Source organism: Ylistrum balloti, unplaced genomic scaffold, assembly GCF_031769215.1.
Source record: "Ylistrum balloti isolate Yb309-2 unplaced genomic scaffold, AGI_CSIRO_Ybal_v1 Utg370520, whole genome shotgun sequence".
In the NCBI taxonomy this organism is placed as follows: Eukaryota; Metazoa; Mollusca; class Bivalvia; order Pectinida; family Pectinidae; genus Ylistrum; species Ylistrum balloti.
In genome coordinates this window covers 97,414-116,890 of record NW_026782333.1, presented here as the reverse complement: position 1 = coordinate 116,890, position 19,477 = coordinate 97,414, and the positions used below count along the sequence as shown (strand labels likewise).

The 19,477-nt window shown below is 36.6% G+C and overlaps 1 protein-coding gene across 1 annotated transcript; it reads right to left on the bottom strand.

The window, feature by feature from the left end:
* Positions 1-8,211: 8,211 nt before the first annotated feature.
* Positions 8,212-18,978, bottom strand: LOC132555839 (medium-chain acyl-CoA ligase ACSF2, mitochondrial-like). Its single transcript, XM_060220199.1, has 2 exons — positions 18,912-18,978; positions 8,212-13,137 (listed from the first exon to the last, which is right to left on the bottom strand). The coding sequence occupies exon 2, from the start codon at positions 13,126-13,128 to the stop codon at positions 11,413-11,415; it is 1,716 nt and encodes a 571-aa protein (XP_060076182.1). The 5' UTR covers positions 13,129-13,137; positions 18,912-18,978; the 3' UTR covers positions 8,212-11,412.
* Positions 18,979-19,477: the final 499 nt, after the last annotated feature.

Genomic DNA, 19,477 nt, shown 5'->3' with positions numbered 1-19,477 from the left:
ATTCCCAACAAAAATAAAACATGTGTGTCTGTCCACTTAGAAAGAAAAGCAAGATTTTAAAAAGAATGGTTTTCAGTGTAATGGAAATGAGTGTTAAAATTCAAAGTAACCGAAATTCAAGTGACCAAAATATCTAAACATCTTCAAATAACCATTTTTTTCTCAACTTTATCTGAGTGTAAAATAGGAGAAAGCATTTAAAAACCAGATCCTTCATCATTTTCTGATATATTTGTGTATTGTAACACATATAAATAGAAACTTTAAGCATCAAGCTTATATCAATCACTCTAGTTGGCCTGGAAGGAAGTGCAGGAGGGGTCTGAGTGTAGGAGGAAACTGGAATACCTGGGAAAAACCCACATGATTGGGGCAGGTGACCCCCTAACAAATTAATATACATGTATTTTACACTACACATTAAAATACATGTATCTTAAACAAACATTGATTGTTCGAGAGGTTAATTTCACATGTTTTGATTCTAAAACACTTTTGTCTTGACATATTATAATGGCAGATTAAAACATGTCATATTTTGAAATATCTCGACACAGCTTGCTAACAAATATAGTGTACATCAATGTTTACTGACCAAGTCCCTGTAACTACAAGATACAACAGATTTTCTGTCTAATGTTACTTTGCTATAAAGTCTAAACAAATTATTAGATCTCTGAATGTTGATGTCTTTGACATAAGGGGATCTAAATGACTGAATTTGGAGCATGCATATTGACTTATTGGGTTAGTTGCAAGACTATTTGAGTTACTTCCCCTGAAAAGAATAGTCCTACACTGTACATGTATGTATTCTGCAGTACTACATTAATGTTGGGCGTTGAGTATATATGTCAAATACAAAGTTAGATTCAATTGTACAAATAAAATACTGTATATGTCACTAAAACCATTTTCTTAAGAGCCTATTAGATTAAGAAAACAAAGGAATTTTATTTACAAAACATGAAAACATAAATTATATATATATCTACTAAACATTATACAGTTCTGTTTCATATAGTTTTAATGAGGACAGAATACATAGACAGTGTACCTGTATATGCATCAATTCTTGGGAAAACTAGTGCATTTTCAGATACAGTATGTTGTTGTTTAGGGATTTCTGGTTTGAATAAACTATTTTTAATAGGAAAAGTGTCACTCGTAACAGTCTCTTTTTTTCCTTGAATTTTTTTTCAGTTGTGAGAAATTGTTTTGTACCATACACATTAAAAAAATATAGTGCTTTTTGGAAGCATTATTCCCTGAAGCAGTATTTTTGTATGACAGATATATAACAATCAACAAGCACAAAATCAGACTTTCCTTTAACAATTCGCTAAGGAAAGGAAAAGTAACAGAGCAAATTGTGAGAAAAAAACTTGATTTATGCAACAGGGAATGAAGCAGAAATCTAACCACAAAAACGGGCAAAAAATTACTCAGACACAGTCAGTGCTAAGTTCTACATGAGTTACAGTAAATTATACAATTAAACATGATGTCAGATTGAGACAGGCAGTCCCAGGAATAATGATGGCTCTGGAAATGCACACCATTGTAACATATGATACTGAAGACCAAGGTAGACCAGTGCCTGTTTTGTCTAATTTTGGGAGGAAACTGATGTTTGGTGGGAGAGCAATTGTCATCACAGTTAATGGGTCACCTGCCATGTACATTTGGTGTGTAAGTCACAGTCATCAGTGCTATTGATACCTACAGACTTTGGATAGTTGAATGTTCAAATGTAAAAGTCACTGTCTCAACAGCTATGGGTCACTGAACTTTTGATGTGACAATCACTGTCAAAGAGCATGGGTTACCTATCTTGGTTGTGCAATGTGATAGTCACTGCTGTGGAGATATGAATTTTTCTACATTACACTCATCTTAAATGTTGCTGACTCTGTTGAAAGAGCGAAGATTCCCTGCCTCTGACAAATATCACTGGAGCTGTGAGTTACTAACCATAGACGTTTGATTTGAGAGACATTTTGCGGAGGAACTATGGTTTATCTTACTTGTATGATGTGAAAGCCACTGTAAGAAGAGCTATGGGTAACTTACCTTGGATGTTGATATGAGAATTACTGTTGTTGGAGCTATGGTTAACAAGGGTAAGACTCACAAAAGGAGCTATACAGGTGAGCTTTCTTGAACATTTGATGCATGAGCTACTGACGGGAGAGCTATGGTTTGCCTACCTTAAATGTCTGGTGTGATAGCTGTCAATACCTCAGTTGTTTGAGGAACATGTCACTGTCTGAAAGTTTAAGGAGTGAGTCATTGTCGAAGGAGCTATGGCTTACTTACCTTGGACGTTTGATGTAAGAGCCACTGTCAGAGGAGCTATGGGTGGTTTTACTGAAGGAGTCTGCTTGGTACATTCCCACACGGCTGGATGGCCTTGCAGGGTACCCAAGTACATCTGCACTCATAGTGTAATGTTTTCCTGAAGACAAACATGCGGAGGTCAAAATATGTGATTAAAATCAATGTAAGTGGGAGTTTACCATTTATATTTGAATAACTCACAGATGCCTCAAAATTTGTATTCTTTTTTTTTTGCCTCAGCTATTCAGGTAATCAAAGATTGTAAAAAGAAATATGTCATAGCAATTCTGAACTTTAAAAAATCTACATTATTGAATATTCAGGGGAATAATTAAAGACATATGTTAAATGATTAATACAAATGTTTACATAATAGACTTTTTTTTACGTCTTATCTGATATATTATAAGGTCTGTCCCTGATACCAGACTTGTAACAATCTTACTGAAATATCATTTTTCAGACCAAAATAAACCAGTTTCAGATTAAAATATGACAATCGCTAACAAACGAGAACATAATGATTATCTACAAAAAAGCAGAAATGAGATAGGAGCAACCCAACACTATTACTGTTCAGAGAATGTAAACAATGTGTTTGCACATGTGATTTTATCTTCAGATTAATTCAAATTAATTCATTTTGCTCTATCATGTGTATAGTGTGAAACAAAAAGTCATTTTACAAAGTAAGAATCGAAACATGACTGGCAAATTAAGTTTTGGCTAATTACATGATTATACATAGTGAGAAATCATATCAAAACGGCAGGTTAAAACGAGGTTCTAAAAGGTCACATGATGAACTCAGCTATCTCCAGTCAAAACAAAGATAGGTGATAGACACAACAGTGAGTATCCACTAGCGTTAGTTTAAAGCTGATAATATATATCAATTTCTCTTAGAGAGCATTATAATTTCGTGAAGAGTCTAGCTTTTAAGTATTACAATGCTTTCCCGAAATCAAATGCATGGGGAAAAAGGATGAAAATCTAACCATTAAGTCCCTGAAGGGGGGGGGGTGTTAATATCCACTAGCAGTGTCTACCACCTGCAAATCCTAAAAATATTGTACGAACGACACACAACTGAATAGCATTTTCAATAATAAACTCATATATAATATGAACCTTCAAATTCTAGGTCCCTGTAAATACCTTAGAAGTCTGATCAGCGACCCCATTCATACAACAAGGTCATATTTTCATATATGAAAGTGAAACTTGATTCATTAATATATTATAATCATATTAAGAGCATGTGTTGAAGTCACTGACATGTTTAAGTATCTTAAAATATATAGTTTGAAGACAGTGCATGCCAGTCTGTACACAATATACATGTGTACCAGTGACAAATGAGGGAAATTCAACTCTTCCTAACTCAACATTTCTTTTAAATGTGAACATGACATTTCGTAAATAGGAATATAGTGGTTAAATTATCAAGATGTCTTTTTATGTCGCTTTCTTTATTAGGTATTTTAAAATATATCATCTGACGACACATATTTTCACTTATGTCTACAGACAATCACAAATTCTCCGTATATCCTTCTTCAGAATCATACCATCTAAAATCTAAAACCTAACCTTGTATCCTATATATCTCTTTATGTCTTTTAATCCAAACTTCGTTCTGTCAACAATATTTTTTTTCTCTTTTCAGTTGTCACGTACTCACTCTCATTTCTTTAACACTATTAATTAGGTCATGTAACAATTGATGTAAGAATATACGTTTAAATATCTTAATATATATTGTCAAATAAAATAGTCAGGCTGTTTTTGAGTCAAGTCCAATTAACTATGAACCGTCCAAACAAAGTATCAACATGTGTGTTCGTAAAAATGTCACCTCGATAACGGAACAAAATCACTGCCAGGAAAAAAAACTAAAATTAGGACACACTTTAGAATGGATTTTAGCAACATAATGATATACAATACATCGTGAAATTTATATGAACAAATGCTTAAATGGTTTGTACGCCGTATTAACTACAGGAATTATAACTTACCTGTATTGGTTACGTTTTATCTAGCCAGACACTTTTCGATCAAAACAGAAGCCATGTTTGTTTCCAGGTACGCATCATCTTTGTCACAAATACGCTGTCGTAATAGCTTAGAAGCAAACACATTCGCGACAATGATCAACACCAAAGAAGAGCGTGTTATGGCGGGAAAATAGAGTAAACGGTGTATTCCAGGGTAATCACTTCCAGAGTGCATTGCTGTACCCCAATAACACCCATGCAAACGGCCCCACACCATTTCAAGATTTTTGAAAAACGTATTTGTGTCCAACGACAAATTATTCCATTATTTTTCTGTTTTGTTTGTATAACTGTTTTAAAAACAGGTGTTTGTTCATATGGTAACAAATGTTAATGTTTATTTAGCGGAAGATTAAGTTTAAGTAAACAGTCCCCAACCGTCGTGTTTACATTTTTTACTTCACTGTTCAACTACCGACATGTTTTTGAGACAATATGATATACATGTAACAATTAATATATCATTATAATCTTATACGAAGCTGGTTTCTTATCTTAAAATGTAAATCTATTGCTGGACCTTATGTAAATTTGCACTAAATTATTCAACGATTTTGGCATTTCATCTGGATTTTCAGAAAAAAATAACTGTATCATCAGCATACAAAAGTATAAATAAAATGTATGTGAATCTGAAGTTCACTCAAAATGATTTCGTTTAAATTTTCAAGAGGGGCACTGTCTATTGAAAACGTATACTGTTCCAGGTCATTTAAAACAAGAGTGCCCTGGACACAATATACGCCGCCACAAAGTATAACGATCAAGAAAAACCGTAAAATCGCCACTTCCAGCACATCCACCTACTGTAGTAGTGACATTGAGCAAGTTTCGTGAAAATCTGATCATAAGTTTAGGAGGAGTTACATTCACAAGGCTCCACTATGAGCAAGCTACAGGTACAAAGTTGAAAATGGCATAAATCTTACAAAAATCAAAGAACCGAAAAATCGCCTCTTCATGCACATCTGCCCATTGTAGTAGTGACATTGAGCAAGTTTCATGAAAATCTGATGGCCAGTTAAGGAGGAGTTGCGTTCACAAGAAATAGACGTACGTACGGACGGACGGAGAAGATGACGCCAACATACGACAGTCTCCGGCGGCGTACACAATTGGAAAACAAAAATGGGGACATGGTTTCCCCTTGCCTGACACCGATCAGACAGGGGGAAAAGTCCGAGGTTTCTGAATGAAAGCTCACACAAGATTTAATATTGTAATACATGTGATAAATTACCTTAAAACATTTACGACTTATTCCGTTGTTATTCAATTTCTGCCAAAGTCCCGTTCTCCACACTGTGTCGAAAGCCTTACGGAAATCGGCAAATGTACAATAAAGCTTATTTACCAGAGGACAAATATCTCTCCCTTTAGCGCGAAGATGTTACCGTCTCGTGTCCGAAAGGAATGATTTTTTTTGTCATGCCGACGTTTATTTAACTCGTTCACTATCATCTGTCGGTGTGAGGTGAGGGACTCTACTATCATTGTCCTGTGCTCGTTACCCTTCACCATTTTCTGTTTGTCGAGAACCATCTGACGATCATAGTATCGCACAAATCTAGCGATGATTGTAACTGTACTATCAGAAATTTGACTCAAGATGTGACATCTAGATATAGCATGAGGGGACATACACGAGCTCGTATGCCCTTACGGAACAGGCATATCAAAAAAATTCAAAGAAGTTCCTCTCGATATCATTTTGATTCTCGATTTTCTTTTCCAGTAGATCAATACAGTTTTTCAGTGTTGCTTTTTCATTTTCATGCACTTCCACATTCTTTAATGCTACTTCTTCTCTAAGAGATGAGGGTCAGATAGAATTTTACTCTCAACACAGCTGGCTATCATACGACCTATACTGTCGTTGGATTCCATAATATCTTTAACCGAGCTCTCGATCATAGGGCGAAACTCATCAATCAATGTGGTCTTCAATACCTGAACGACTAGATGTGATACAGGACCCACAAGCTCATCTACCATGCGTGTAATAACATCTGGTTTTATTGGGATGTCAGGCTTTAGTGAACAAACTCCTTCTGAATGGCCGGAGGACTGGGTGTGGCTGGGCGGGGTTTCGGAAATTTGCGCTTCGAATTCGAAACATTAGAGTCTGGACTAGAAGAAGTATCTGGGGTGAGTCTTGTAACACCGGTTTGTACAGGAGATTAATAAATCTTCGCTTGGTCTTCAGTTATCGAAACATTTTTCAACACCGCTCACCTGAGACGTACATGTACGTGAACGCGCTCCGTCCACGGTGAGTCCATGCTTCGACATATTCATTGTCCTCCAAAGAATTCAAAATTACTCCACAATAAACACAGAAAAAACCGAAAGTTCCGCCACATATCTGACAAAAGTTTTGTGAACATGACACAAATTGAATCTGAAAAATCAACAGAATACAATCTTCGACGTACAAACAGACCTGTCCTCTATGCCATCACGTGATTGAACAACTGCAACTGTAGATTAAATAACATAAATTTGCTCATGCATTAAACTTCCTTTATGTTATTTTACAAATAAAAGATATTTAGTTTTGTTTTGCCTTTAATATCTAATCTAATATTAGATACAGAGTAAAAAATAAAGAAAAACATATTTCTACCTTCTTCTACCGCATGCGTGCCGACCCTCACGATCTGATGACGTCACACATGTTTTTGGGCGTCATGAATATTAATGAGTTGAGTGAGGCTATTTTCCCACATGAATCACTCCGCTCGTGTGCGAAACCTTGTGGACAAGACGAAAAGATTTATTTGTTTCTTTGATGTACATCAAACGAATCTCGAGGTCGCATAACGGTATATTGTAATGACTTTAAAGTTGGATGTCGCTCCTGTGTAATCTTCAAAAGTCAAAATAGATTATTGATTCTAGATCTATTGAATGTAGAATTTGAAATGTCAATTTTCCTTTCAAAATGGAAAATTGAACTGTATTTGTCTCTTAAACTTATCATTTATGGTAATAAAAGTTACACTAGTGGAAGTTTAACACAAGTCACTTCTTGGGGTTCAAAATTGTAGCCCCTAGGTATTACTTATCCTATCGAGAGGCTCTACTGTAGCTGAGTTTTTTTTAATGTAAGGACATATTGACGTTTCGAAGACTTCCTTTTAGAGCAGAGCCACGCCCACCGTGCACCTTGGATGATTGGTTAAGAGGTTTGTTGTCTCTTTGACTCCTTCCATCTTCGGGTATAGTCTCACCCCCGGATGTTGTCTGCCGACCCCCACCATCCACCCGTTTTAAGTATTTGTTATATGGTTCCATAAAGGGGTCTGTTTGGGTATAAATTCATTTGCATACATGGTACACAGTTTCACTTATAATTCAATGCAACTAATAAAATTAACCTGTTGAAAGTTATTTCTGTTTAAAATAACAAATTAGGTAACAATATTTTCACGAAAAGCTTAAATATAGTGAGATTTTGAAGCTATTTGGTTCATTTGCAACAATATTTATTTCTACGGGAGACCATGGGTTATGTCCCCTTATCGTCAGTCGAGTCGTAAGCACGTGAGCGCACAGGTAGAATGGGGTCAGTCATGGATGAGTGATTGTATAAGACTTGGACTAGGAGATCCGTGCAGCCACGGTTATATAGGTATCTTGTGTACCTGTAGGTTACACATCTACTACTCCGTAATAGTACGATATATAACATGTCGGACTTATTTCGAATTTGAATCCGTGATAGAATAAATAACCATGCTCAAAATCACAAACAAAAGATAATGATTATTATAAAAATCAAAGTGTTACAAATCAGATCAACAATATCTTATGAATAAAAACATCATATTTTATTAAAGCAACAAGTCCGTATTTTTTTTGCTAGTTTAGTATAATGATATACAATGTACTACATGCGATGCCCGCCGACATAATTATCTTCTTATACCAAGTCCTGAAAGTCAGGTAAATCAGAGAAACGTATTTCTACTTTTCCTAAGTGTTTCAAATGCTAGAAAATGCATATTGTATCTATTTTGATATCTGATTATTGTAATTATAACATTATAACGTATCAATTGATATATTCTATACGATGGTTGTATTATGGAATATTTTGAATTGCAATATTGTATCAATTATAGTTAATTAGCGTTGCTGTCTTTATATACCATTTTTCTAAAAAAAAAAACAAAAACAAAAAAAACAAAAACAAAAACAAAAAAAGATTCATAATAAATCTTTTCAAAACAAGCAGTAAAGTTGAAATCTCAATTTCTGTACCTTCCATTCATTGGTGCAAACTGACCCCTCATGAGGTATGTAGTGTCATCCTCTGTGCCCCACCCCAGTATTTATATTTGTGAAATAATACGAAACGGTACCAATAAATGAAACAGCACACACAAGTAAACACGCCATCCCAAACGACTAAACAGGAAGAAAAATAAACAAAAAAATTCCACATTTAAGACTCTACGTCTAGTATATATTAAACATAAAGGAGGCCTCTGGGTACAACAGATATGGTCTGGTTTACAGTCGGATTCGGGTCTTGTACACTGGCTTGTAGCATATAGAGCCATGTTGGTGAGGGCAATGGGTAGGAACAGTTCTGTATAATGATTATACATGATTGTTTAATTCAAAATCTTAAATCTCACACAACTAAACTCAACACGCAACTATACATACAACACAACACAATGCACATACAAACCAAATAAACGCTATACAAGACCCCCTCCCAGCCTACCCCTAGCACCTTCCCAACCCCATCCCTTCTCACACATTATACAAAAAGTACTTCAACATAAATCACGGGTTGTACATACTAGTATATATTTTAGACCCCTTAACCATTTCTATAGTCCGCACAATTCCTACTGATCCATCTTTCCTACATCCCCCAGTAGTAGCCGTCCTTTCCTACCATCGCTACCCTTTAACATAGGAAATCTAAAATCATCTCATAACACTCATTCGATCAATAAGCTACATCGTAACAAGTCTACTTCATTAACGTCTTAGTAAATTCCTACTAACACCTCCAATCTCTCCCGATACTAACCTCACAATCACAAAAGGTAATCTGATAAATGTCAGAAAGTGCACAGTTACATGAAGAAAGGAACAATATGGATTACAGAAAGTATGAAAAAGTGAACAGTATATAGAGTGGCAGATGGAAATGGAAAGAAGAATTACACTGGCATGGACACCAAATAAACAGATCACCACCAGTACCATACTAACTACTAACAAATAACCCATAGTCCATCGGATGGGACTTAAAATGGTGGCCCGTGTGAGAATGCCCAACTCGCATAATAAAGATCCCTCTGTGGCTTTTCGAAAAAGAGCAGGCGTTATAACACCGACCAAGATGTAAGGGTTAGGTTAGTATTAGGGATTATTTCATTAAGTAATTTTGACGGACTCTTCAGAAAAATATGATAATAAATAGAGTTTACGACATCATAGATATGATCACAACATATACCTTTTTACTTAGTAAACTGAGTAATGGAGAGTTTAACTTTCCTTAATCATGAATTATTAAATAAAGTGACATAAAAATATATGATCATACTACATAACATACGAAGTTTCATTTCCATACATGAAAAATGACAGTTCTGACGATATTACTGTCGCGTCAAAGACAGCTCGACAGACAGTTGTACGTTTTAAACAAACACCATGGGTACTTGTGATGCGTCTTCAGACACTATTGCCTAAAATACTCGAGCAAGTTAGCGACATCAAAAATATATTGCTATTATGATCGAATGAAGCGAAGGGCAGTAACTCTGAGAGATCAATATGCATGATGGAAGGTTAGAGATCAGCTTTCGCAGTCGTGTTTGTGACGAGGGAGACAGAAAACCACAAATTGCATGCGTTATTGTATCATTTAAGATTGAAATATGGAATTATGAAAAATCATGACCAATGTTTTTACAGATTTGGAACACCGTTGGGTAACGTGAAATTTTTGTGGTAAATGTGGGTTTTAAGGGTTTGCTTTAAAACACTACTTCTAATTTTCTGTGGCAATGAGATGGAATTTAACCCAACGTGTCACATTCTTAATAAAAAAAATATGGAAAAGAGTTTCTCTGTCTACTTATCATGCTATAAAAATTATTTCAATTATAACGTGTACAGAACTTTAATTTTATGACAGATTTTTAACTGATTACATAATGAAAAAATCGATTTTTTATTATGTTCGCTGGGTTTATTGCATTATGAACAGACGTACTTGTATCTTGAATTGTAAGTGAACATGAAAGTAAAAATGTTAGAGGATGTCTAAAACAAACGCTACATATAAAAAGTACAATATACCACCTACTGGGTATTGGAATGAGTCAAAATCATACAAAATACAAACATTTATTGACATACAGGACATTTCCGTGATAAGCTGCATTCTGCCACCTACATGTACATATATAAATATGCCTGAGAAATATTCCGAATCTAACTTATTTCCAATACAACACATTTCCAGTTTAAAATGTTGATACTGAGTGTTTACGGAGGGTAGCAATACAGTTCAAATAGTTTGTTTGATAGCCACCATGTTTTGGGACTTTCAGAGAACCCGTGACTACGTGGAAAAGAACAATTTGCTTGATTTTTATTTTCATTCAGGTCAGGAAGGGAGATAACTACACTTTCTGCTAAGATACTACATTTAACATCCAACTAAAACATATTAATAAATTTTAGATTTTACAACAACGTATACGTGTATGTTAATGAATAGATAGTTTATACATAGTGTAAATAAAACCCACATATGTCTATTTAATGATCTGTATATATAGTCTTTGTTCGCACTTTCCAGTTGATGACACCAAATCATATCGGCTGCTCCGAGATTAAACGATCCTAGATAAGTTTCAATATGTTATACGAGGTCTCGACACTCGTAGTTGCTTTTTCCGCTTAATGAAATATTTTGATTGACCATCTGTAACAACTCTGTCTGTACTTAAATTACAGTATTTGGGGGTTTTCAAATCGTTAAGGCATCTTCGTGTTCACGAACTTTCGCTAAACCTAATTTCAAGGTGGCTTTTTCTGCAACAGCTCGTTTGTTTGTTTTCCCGTTGGTTAATTTGGGGAATTCTTCAAACACCAAAAAATACTTTGGCATTTCTCCAAGACTGTCCAAAGTGTTTGTAACGAATAGGTTCTCCTGACAGAACTGCTTCACATCCTCTGGCATGAGATTCTCACCGGTTGTGAAGCACACGCATACTTCTTCGTAAAGTCTCTTGTCTGGTACAGCTACAATACAGACATCTTTGACCGCCTTCATTTTCTTGAGAAGGTACTCCAGCATACCAGGGTATATTTTGCGCGTGCCTCTAGAGATGGCGTCAGTTTCTCTTCCAATCAGTATTAGATGTCCATTTTGGGAAATTTCACCAACATCACCCGTTCTAAACCACTTATCCTTAGTGAACACTCCCTTTGTTAATTCATCGTTGCCAATGTAACATTGCATCGCATACGGTGTGCGGACTTGAACCTTACCCACGGTTCCCATGGGAAGTGGCATCTGCTGAGCGTTGACTACTCGAACTTCTACCCCATTATAGGGCAGACCGACGTCCCCGGCTTTTAAAACCTCTCCTTGCAACACGGGGCCGCGCCGGGCAATAGGAATGCATTCCGTGCACCCGTAAACAACTAAAACGCTGTGACAAAATCGTTCAGTTATACGTGTATAGAAATTGTCAATCATTTGCCCTCCGGTGGACACGTGACGAAGTCTAAACCCATCGTTCGTGAGAGCTGGTGGTAACTCAAGAAGATCCTGGATGATATATGGAAAGAACAAAGCTTCCGTGCATCGTTCTTCCTTGATCACCTGCCATAGTAAATCTGCATGTTTACCGTTCATCGTTATAGCCACGTCCATGAAAACCCTTGTGTTACTTCCGAGTATGTCCAGGATTGGAGAACCTCCAACCCAGCTGAAAGGTCGATCGTTGTACATTTTCATTTCATAATCCACTGAAGTCGGCACCCAAGAAAAGGGGAAACTTGCGAAACTAAAATGTGAATGGAGGACCAGTTTTGGATCTCCTGTGCTCCCAGATGTTGTATAAATGATAGCGGGATCATCAGGGAAGATGCTTGGAAGTTCCACTCCCTTCGTATCCTTTGACAATACTGCAGTCAAGGTGTTGGTCTTGGTAAAACCCTCCAGATTAGTTTCGCGGAGGAAGATTACGTTAATCCGATCTTCCTCTCTTCTATCATCCATTTGCACATTGCAATGCTCCAACATTGCCTTCATAGGAGCAAGAAGACAATCGTCCTTTCCTTGGTCAACTAAAATATACTTCGCACCACTGATCTGAAACAGTTTCTTCACATCAAGAGCTGTTTTCATATTAATAGTGCAATGCAATACCGCAGCCCCAGCCAGGAGTATCCCCAGAATTCCCACAAGCATCTCGAGGGTGTTTGGACCTATAAGGGCCACCATATCGCTCTTCTTAACTCCTTGTGACACAAGGTACCTTGCCAGTTGGTCAGCCTGTTCATATAGACTGGCATTGGTCAAAACGAACCTTGACCCGTCGAATTCTCGAAGAACAAAAATTTCCTGGTTCGGACGTTGACGGGCATTCTCTTGTGCCACCTTCCCTATTGTGGTATATCTATAGGGTTTGACAGGTGGCGTGTGGAGATAGCTTAGGCACGACGAATCAGCCATCTTGTCACTCTGGAAAACGAATATAAGAAATTACCTCTTGTTGTTAAGTATCATTACGTTTGCCATGTTAATTACATGTAATCGTCCATTCCTGATACAATTGTATATATATGTATATGTGTGTGTGTGTGGTTGTGTGTGTATAATGCAATCGGCTAATTTTGCATCAACAGAGGTGTTCGGTTTACAGTAGACTGACCCCTGTTTCTAGAATATTAAAATTTATAAACAAAACTGAGTTTTATAATTTTAATATTTTGGTTATTCTGATTCCTAAATGGGCATAAGCCAGTGTAAGAATTTAGCTATGGAATTCTTAAAAAAAAAACTTCAGGGCTGGTAGCCTAAGTTTCAAGGGGATATAGTCTAGTGTAAGAATTTAGAGGGCATTTTGTTTTATTTTGTATATTTCATTTCACATTCTCTCTACACACACATATATATTCTACACACACACACACACACACACACACACACACACACACACACACACACACACACACATATATATATATTATATATACATATATATATCGATATCTATTTCTAGAAGTAGGTTTTTATAAGTGATAATTATTTTGTAACATCCGTCTTTCTTTTTAACATTAAGATTATCTTTAAATAACATCAGTCATGCATATTAACAGCAAACAACAGGGTGGAAATTTTGTATATTTTGGTGTTAATTCTGAAATGACCTACTATACATTTAACTCTCACTTTCTTTATCTTTTTCATGTATTCCATATATACTGGACAAAATAAGTTAAGGATCATAAATTGTGACCATAATATCTTTAAAAATTCAAATCATGTATTGCCGGTAATTGCACTCGTAGTTTCTCCAATATGTACCTAAAGTCATGTCAAAGGTGAAAGCACGTGTATCTGAAGGTCTTGCCGTTCCGCTCTAGTTAACTATGGTGGTGTGAAAAACTGACTGGTCTATTACTACAGAGGAATCTTGCAGGTTTTGATTCTGTTACTTCTAAGCTAAAAAAAGTTGAATTTGGAAACATTTAATCAATTTGTAACGAAAACTTGAAAAACTAATCATGCGAAGACATTTAAATGATATGGAAGCCGCGCGAGCTATAGGGCTCCTTCAAGCTGGTCAAACTCAACGAAATGTGGCGGCACAGCTTCATGTTTCTCAGAGCGTGATTAGTAGGCTATGGAATCGCTATCAACAGACAAATAACGTCCGTCAACGCCCCAGATCTGGACGACCACGCTGTACGACAGCCCGACAGGACAGATTCATTTGCATCACGGCACACACACACACACACACACAAATCTAAGGATTTCATCCCAGAAAATCACAGACTCCATGCCTCTAATTTACAAGACCAGCACACACACACAATCCAGACATATATATCATTTGAATTGGCAATTATATTGGAGAAATGTTATGTTCACAGATATATATGACGGTAGGAGGAGGGTATGGAGAACCCAAGGAGAGCGCTATGCAGACTGCTGTGTTGTCCAGCATGATCGCTTTGGTGGTGGGTCAGTGATGGTTTGGGCAGGGATCAGTGTTGACTTCCATACAGACCTCTACATCATAGACAATGGATCTTTAACAGCTGTTCGATACAGGGACGAGATTCTACACCCTATAGTAAGGCCCATTGCAGGAGTTGTTGGCCATGATTTTATACTGATGGATGATAATGCTCGTCCTCACCGTGCTCGTGTGGTCAACGACTATCTTCAACGTGAAGCAATCGTTCGCATGGACTGGACAAGTCGTTCTCCTGATCTGAACCCTATCGAGCATGCTTGGGACACCTTGCAACGCCGGGTTTCAGCTCGACCTAATCCGCCACAGAACCGCCAACAGCTTATGATTGCTCTGCAAGAGGAATGGCAGCGCATCCCACAGATCAGCCACCGACGAATAATAAGGAGCATGTGCAGACGTTGCAGGGCAGTTATTGATGTCAACGGAGGTCATACTGCCTATTAAACTGCCAATTGCAGTTTGATGAGTTTTCCTTGTCTACATGATTAACTTGCTCTACTTCCTCTTACACTTTGATTTCAAGGGTGCTGTTACTCAGGGTTATCTGCTCTTGGTAGCAATTACCACAAATGAATTTGTTTTGTGTAATTAAAGACTAAAATGAATGTTCTGTCATTAAAATTTAAAATATAATCATATTATTATTTGTATGTAAAACTGCACTGTTTCAAGTTTATGATCCTTAACTTATTTTGTTCAGTATATATATAGTACCTTGTGTGTGTGTACACATGTGTAATGATGGGCCGTTTGGCCAAAAGATCATGATAAACGAATGTATGAATAAATACAGTACATATAGTAAATGAAGCATATGTAAATAACAACTGTAAGGTATTCACGGTTCAATGAACACACACTAACAAAGAAACATTCAGTATCCCTATATTATACTCCCGGGAAAAATGTATATCTTTATTTTGGAATCAATGTGTCTGACTGATCGTGCTTGATTGGGAAAATATACCGCTTGATTAACTCGGGGAATTCTATGTAAATGTAATTAACTTAAACAATTGAAACAGTGTAGGAATAATACAATTTGGTAATTACCACATATAACCAACCTTGATGAAAAACTTATGATTTGCTATTCTATCAATTAATATTATGATGGTTTTACAATAGAAAATGTTTATTTTGTTGATTATATTAGAGTTATAATGAAATTAAATATCAGATTCAGTTTGACACCACAAAAAATAGCAAGGACGGAAATCGTTGTTTGCTATTTCAAAAAAATGTGTGAGAAAATATTCTAATATTGTTTGTAGTATGTTGAACTGAGACTTGCCCGGGGGTGGGGGTTCACAAAGCGCTTGATATAGAAAAATTACCTGTAATGTTTTGCAAGAGAATCTTGGGAGTTGAAAAAAAGACGAAAAGCATTATGATTTATCAAGAACGTGGCATACTACGTTCATAAATAATTCGCAAATTTAGATGTTTTAAATATTGGCTCAAATTCCTTCTTTGTGCCATTCGCTGCCAAGCTTATTGAAATACTTTTACTGCCAGAGTGAAAGGAAGGGCGGTAACTCTGGGCGATCTGAATGGCTCAGACTTAGAAACTCCGATAATTGTATACTAACACTTGTTACGTAGATATGATTGAAATCGGGAGCGAATAGATTGATCGTAAAAGGAATAAACTATTTATGATAGGTTTAGGGTATTTATGGGAAAATGGTAATAATAACAATGATGTTTTCATCATCAGCTATATAATTTGTGAGAAGTAACGATTGGTATAGATCAAGACTAATCGCAGACATTACTTTTATCATGTAATTTACTGAACTGTCTGCGAATTTTGCCACGTTTTGGCAAAACATGCGAAAAAATAATGTTTTAGAAGAGTAATTCATTCATTATGATCATAATCATATTTGATACAAAACAGCCCTATACAAATGCTCACAGGTGACTAAAACCCGTATTAACAGCATGTTCTATTATTAGATACCAAATATGACATATAGGTAGGTATTTAAATTATCCAAATTGCTCCTATTAACTAAGATGACGACTTCTGAAAATGGCGAGAAGAGTTTACATGTAATCAAAGGACCAATGGGCATAAACGGTCATCTTCTTTACAAAGATATTAAGCAGGAACAAAAAGCCTAATGGGCATGCATTGCTCAGCAACTTGACAGCAAAAAGACTCATACAGGTATACTACAAACCTAATATCTAGAAGTCGTTTGAAAATTTGAACATATTTGACCATCGTGACCTTGAAAGCGGATAAAGGTCATCCATTTCTATAAAATCGGTAACCCTTAATCCTAGCATGCTACAGACACAATAATGATAATATGCTCCATAAAAAACGTTTAGAGAGAGAGAGAGAGAGAGAGAGAGAGAGAGAGAGAGAGAGAGAGAGAGAGAGAGAGAGGAGAGAGAGAGAGAGAGAGAGAGAGAGAGAGAGAGAGAGAGAGAGAGAGAGAGAGAGAGAGAGAGAGAGAGAGAGAGGTATACAAATACCATTTTCAATGGTTTGTTAGACGGTTGATCAGTTGGTACGGAGTTGATTGGTTGATTGACAGGTTTGTCGTCTCCGTGAGACTCCTCCTGTCGCCGGATATCGTCTCACCGACGAACATCAGTGTTCTGGCGACGTAAGTAGGCTACCTATATCCCCCTCAGAGGGATGGAACCGTCTGTTACGGTTATGAGGTCTAGTAGTGCCTTATCATATTAGTATGAAACATGTCAAGAGGTTGAAATGAAGGATAAGGGGCCATAGAGAGATCTTTAGCGTGCGAGTAAGGGCAGTTCTCACAGGGGCCACGGTTTGAAGTCCTGTTCGCCGGACTATAGTTAGTAGTTAGTGATCGATCGGTGAAGGTACAATTGTAATTAACACTCTTTTTTTTTTTTTTTTTTTGATGTCCCATCTTGAATCCTTTCCAATCATTCGACTAAGTTACTTGACTACTTTGCTAATGTCATTTGGCTGTATACATCTGTTCATTCCGACTTTTTATAATAATATATGTGATTAGTGTAAACGTGTTGATTAAGAAGGCATTAAGAGGTTAGGGGAAGATAAGTAACGTTGAATAGAAAATGATTAGAGTGAGAATTACTACAACGGTAGTATGGCTGGGTCATGTTTTAGGCTATGTATTTAGACGGAGAAATGTGTTAATTCTAACTGGTTACATTTTGGAGAAGGAACACAGAAAAAATTAAGAGAAGGAGATTTCCGACCTCCCAGAGTATCAGGTTACGTCACTAGTGAATGGATCAGAACTAATCGGCCAGGATGTCGTCTCTTTGTGTATCCGACCGGATTTGTTGGGGTTTTTTTTATCTATTTGTGCAAACATACAATCACTTTTAACATGTATTCCTGACGAGAAGATAAAGCGGTAGAATGTATTGTGTTGTTGTTACGTAATAAGAATATTTGACGATGAAACAAAGCTGCAGTGCACACTGCTTGTGGTGTATAGGTGTCTATTACGTAATTTGATATGTTACTTTATTTTTTAATGTCTCCCTTCGACATTTCCGCTTCTCTACCTAAGGTCAGAAATAATATATTGTTGCTAGAGAGGTTCGTCTATCTATACAAGTTATCTCCCTTAGTACATGATTATACGCTGCTCCATCTGGTTTAACATGCTAAGAACGTCAAATATAGAGACAAACTGATACAACACCAAATACCACAATATAATCATGTAGTTATTCAACTAATATCAGAACGAAAACGAGATGAAATTAATTAATACGAGTTTTTTTTAACTTGTGATGGTTCCGACAGGCCATTTTTAGTTTGCCTGGTTGTTTTCCTGCTTCTTAGTGTGTATAGCAATTTTTTTAAAGTTTTCTCCGTCTCTTTTGTTTAATTGCCTAAGAAGTTCTGGGGGTGTCAGATATCACGTTTTGCTTGGTTGTATGACAGTACGGATCCGGCCCTGTTACGTATATCAATTATACCCATGCACAAGTAAATTTTTGTTGCCCGAGGCATACCACTCCAGGTGCGTAGCTAGCGTCGCTTAGGCTCCAAGAGGGTCCAGAGCAGGTCCCTGGTGGTACATTAGCCAATCATTTCCACTAAACCGAACAAAATTTGCTATCCTATTTGCCAATACTGTATTGTGTGTACGCATGATTTGTTTGCACGAAGTTTTTGGAGCGTAGTTTGATGACAGCTGAACTGCAACATATCAACATTTGCTACATAACTATACATCAATCGATCAATTGTGCAATATTTGAAATGACCTACCTGTTTACAGCCTTTGCGCACACTAGCTAAATACAGGTTTGAAGACTCGGTGTATTTCAGATTATACATTGATAAACCTATAGAATGACGTTCTGATAAACACAATTACATAATTATAAACGAAGTTTGACCTTGGTGATCACGTGACATTATCGCAGTGGCTGTATGTGTGTATATATTACGCACAAAGCTTTATATATTATTTTCAGTAAAACGTTTGCTTATTACTCGCTTATGAAGGGTTTCGTGTCTGATACAAGATCGACTATTTGGTATCACCAAAGTATTTTAGTTCTTTACGGAAAAGTTCAATCAAGGTGTAATCTCACTAGATGGTCTCTTTCAGGAACAATGGAAGTTTGCCCTTGCAACAAATTATATAATAGTTGATAGGCGATTGTTGCTTAACATAAGCGAGTGAGGAAACGCATCCCCAAAAGTAAACCTAGGGATACAAAGCGTACAATACCATTAAGCAAGGAGACAGTGAGCAGCATTAAAAGAAAGCACCGACTATGGTAGAGGTATATGCAAGATAGAAGTAAAGAAAAGCACATGGGATATTG

Coding starts and splice junctions, on each gene's coding strand:
- LOC132555839 (XM_060220199.1), bottom strand. CDS start 13,128: ATGGCTGATTCGTCGTGCCTAAGCTATCTCCACACGCCACCTGTCAAA.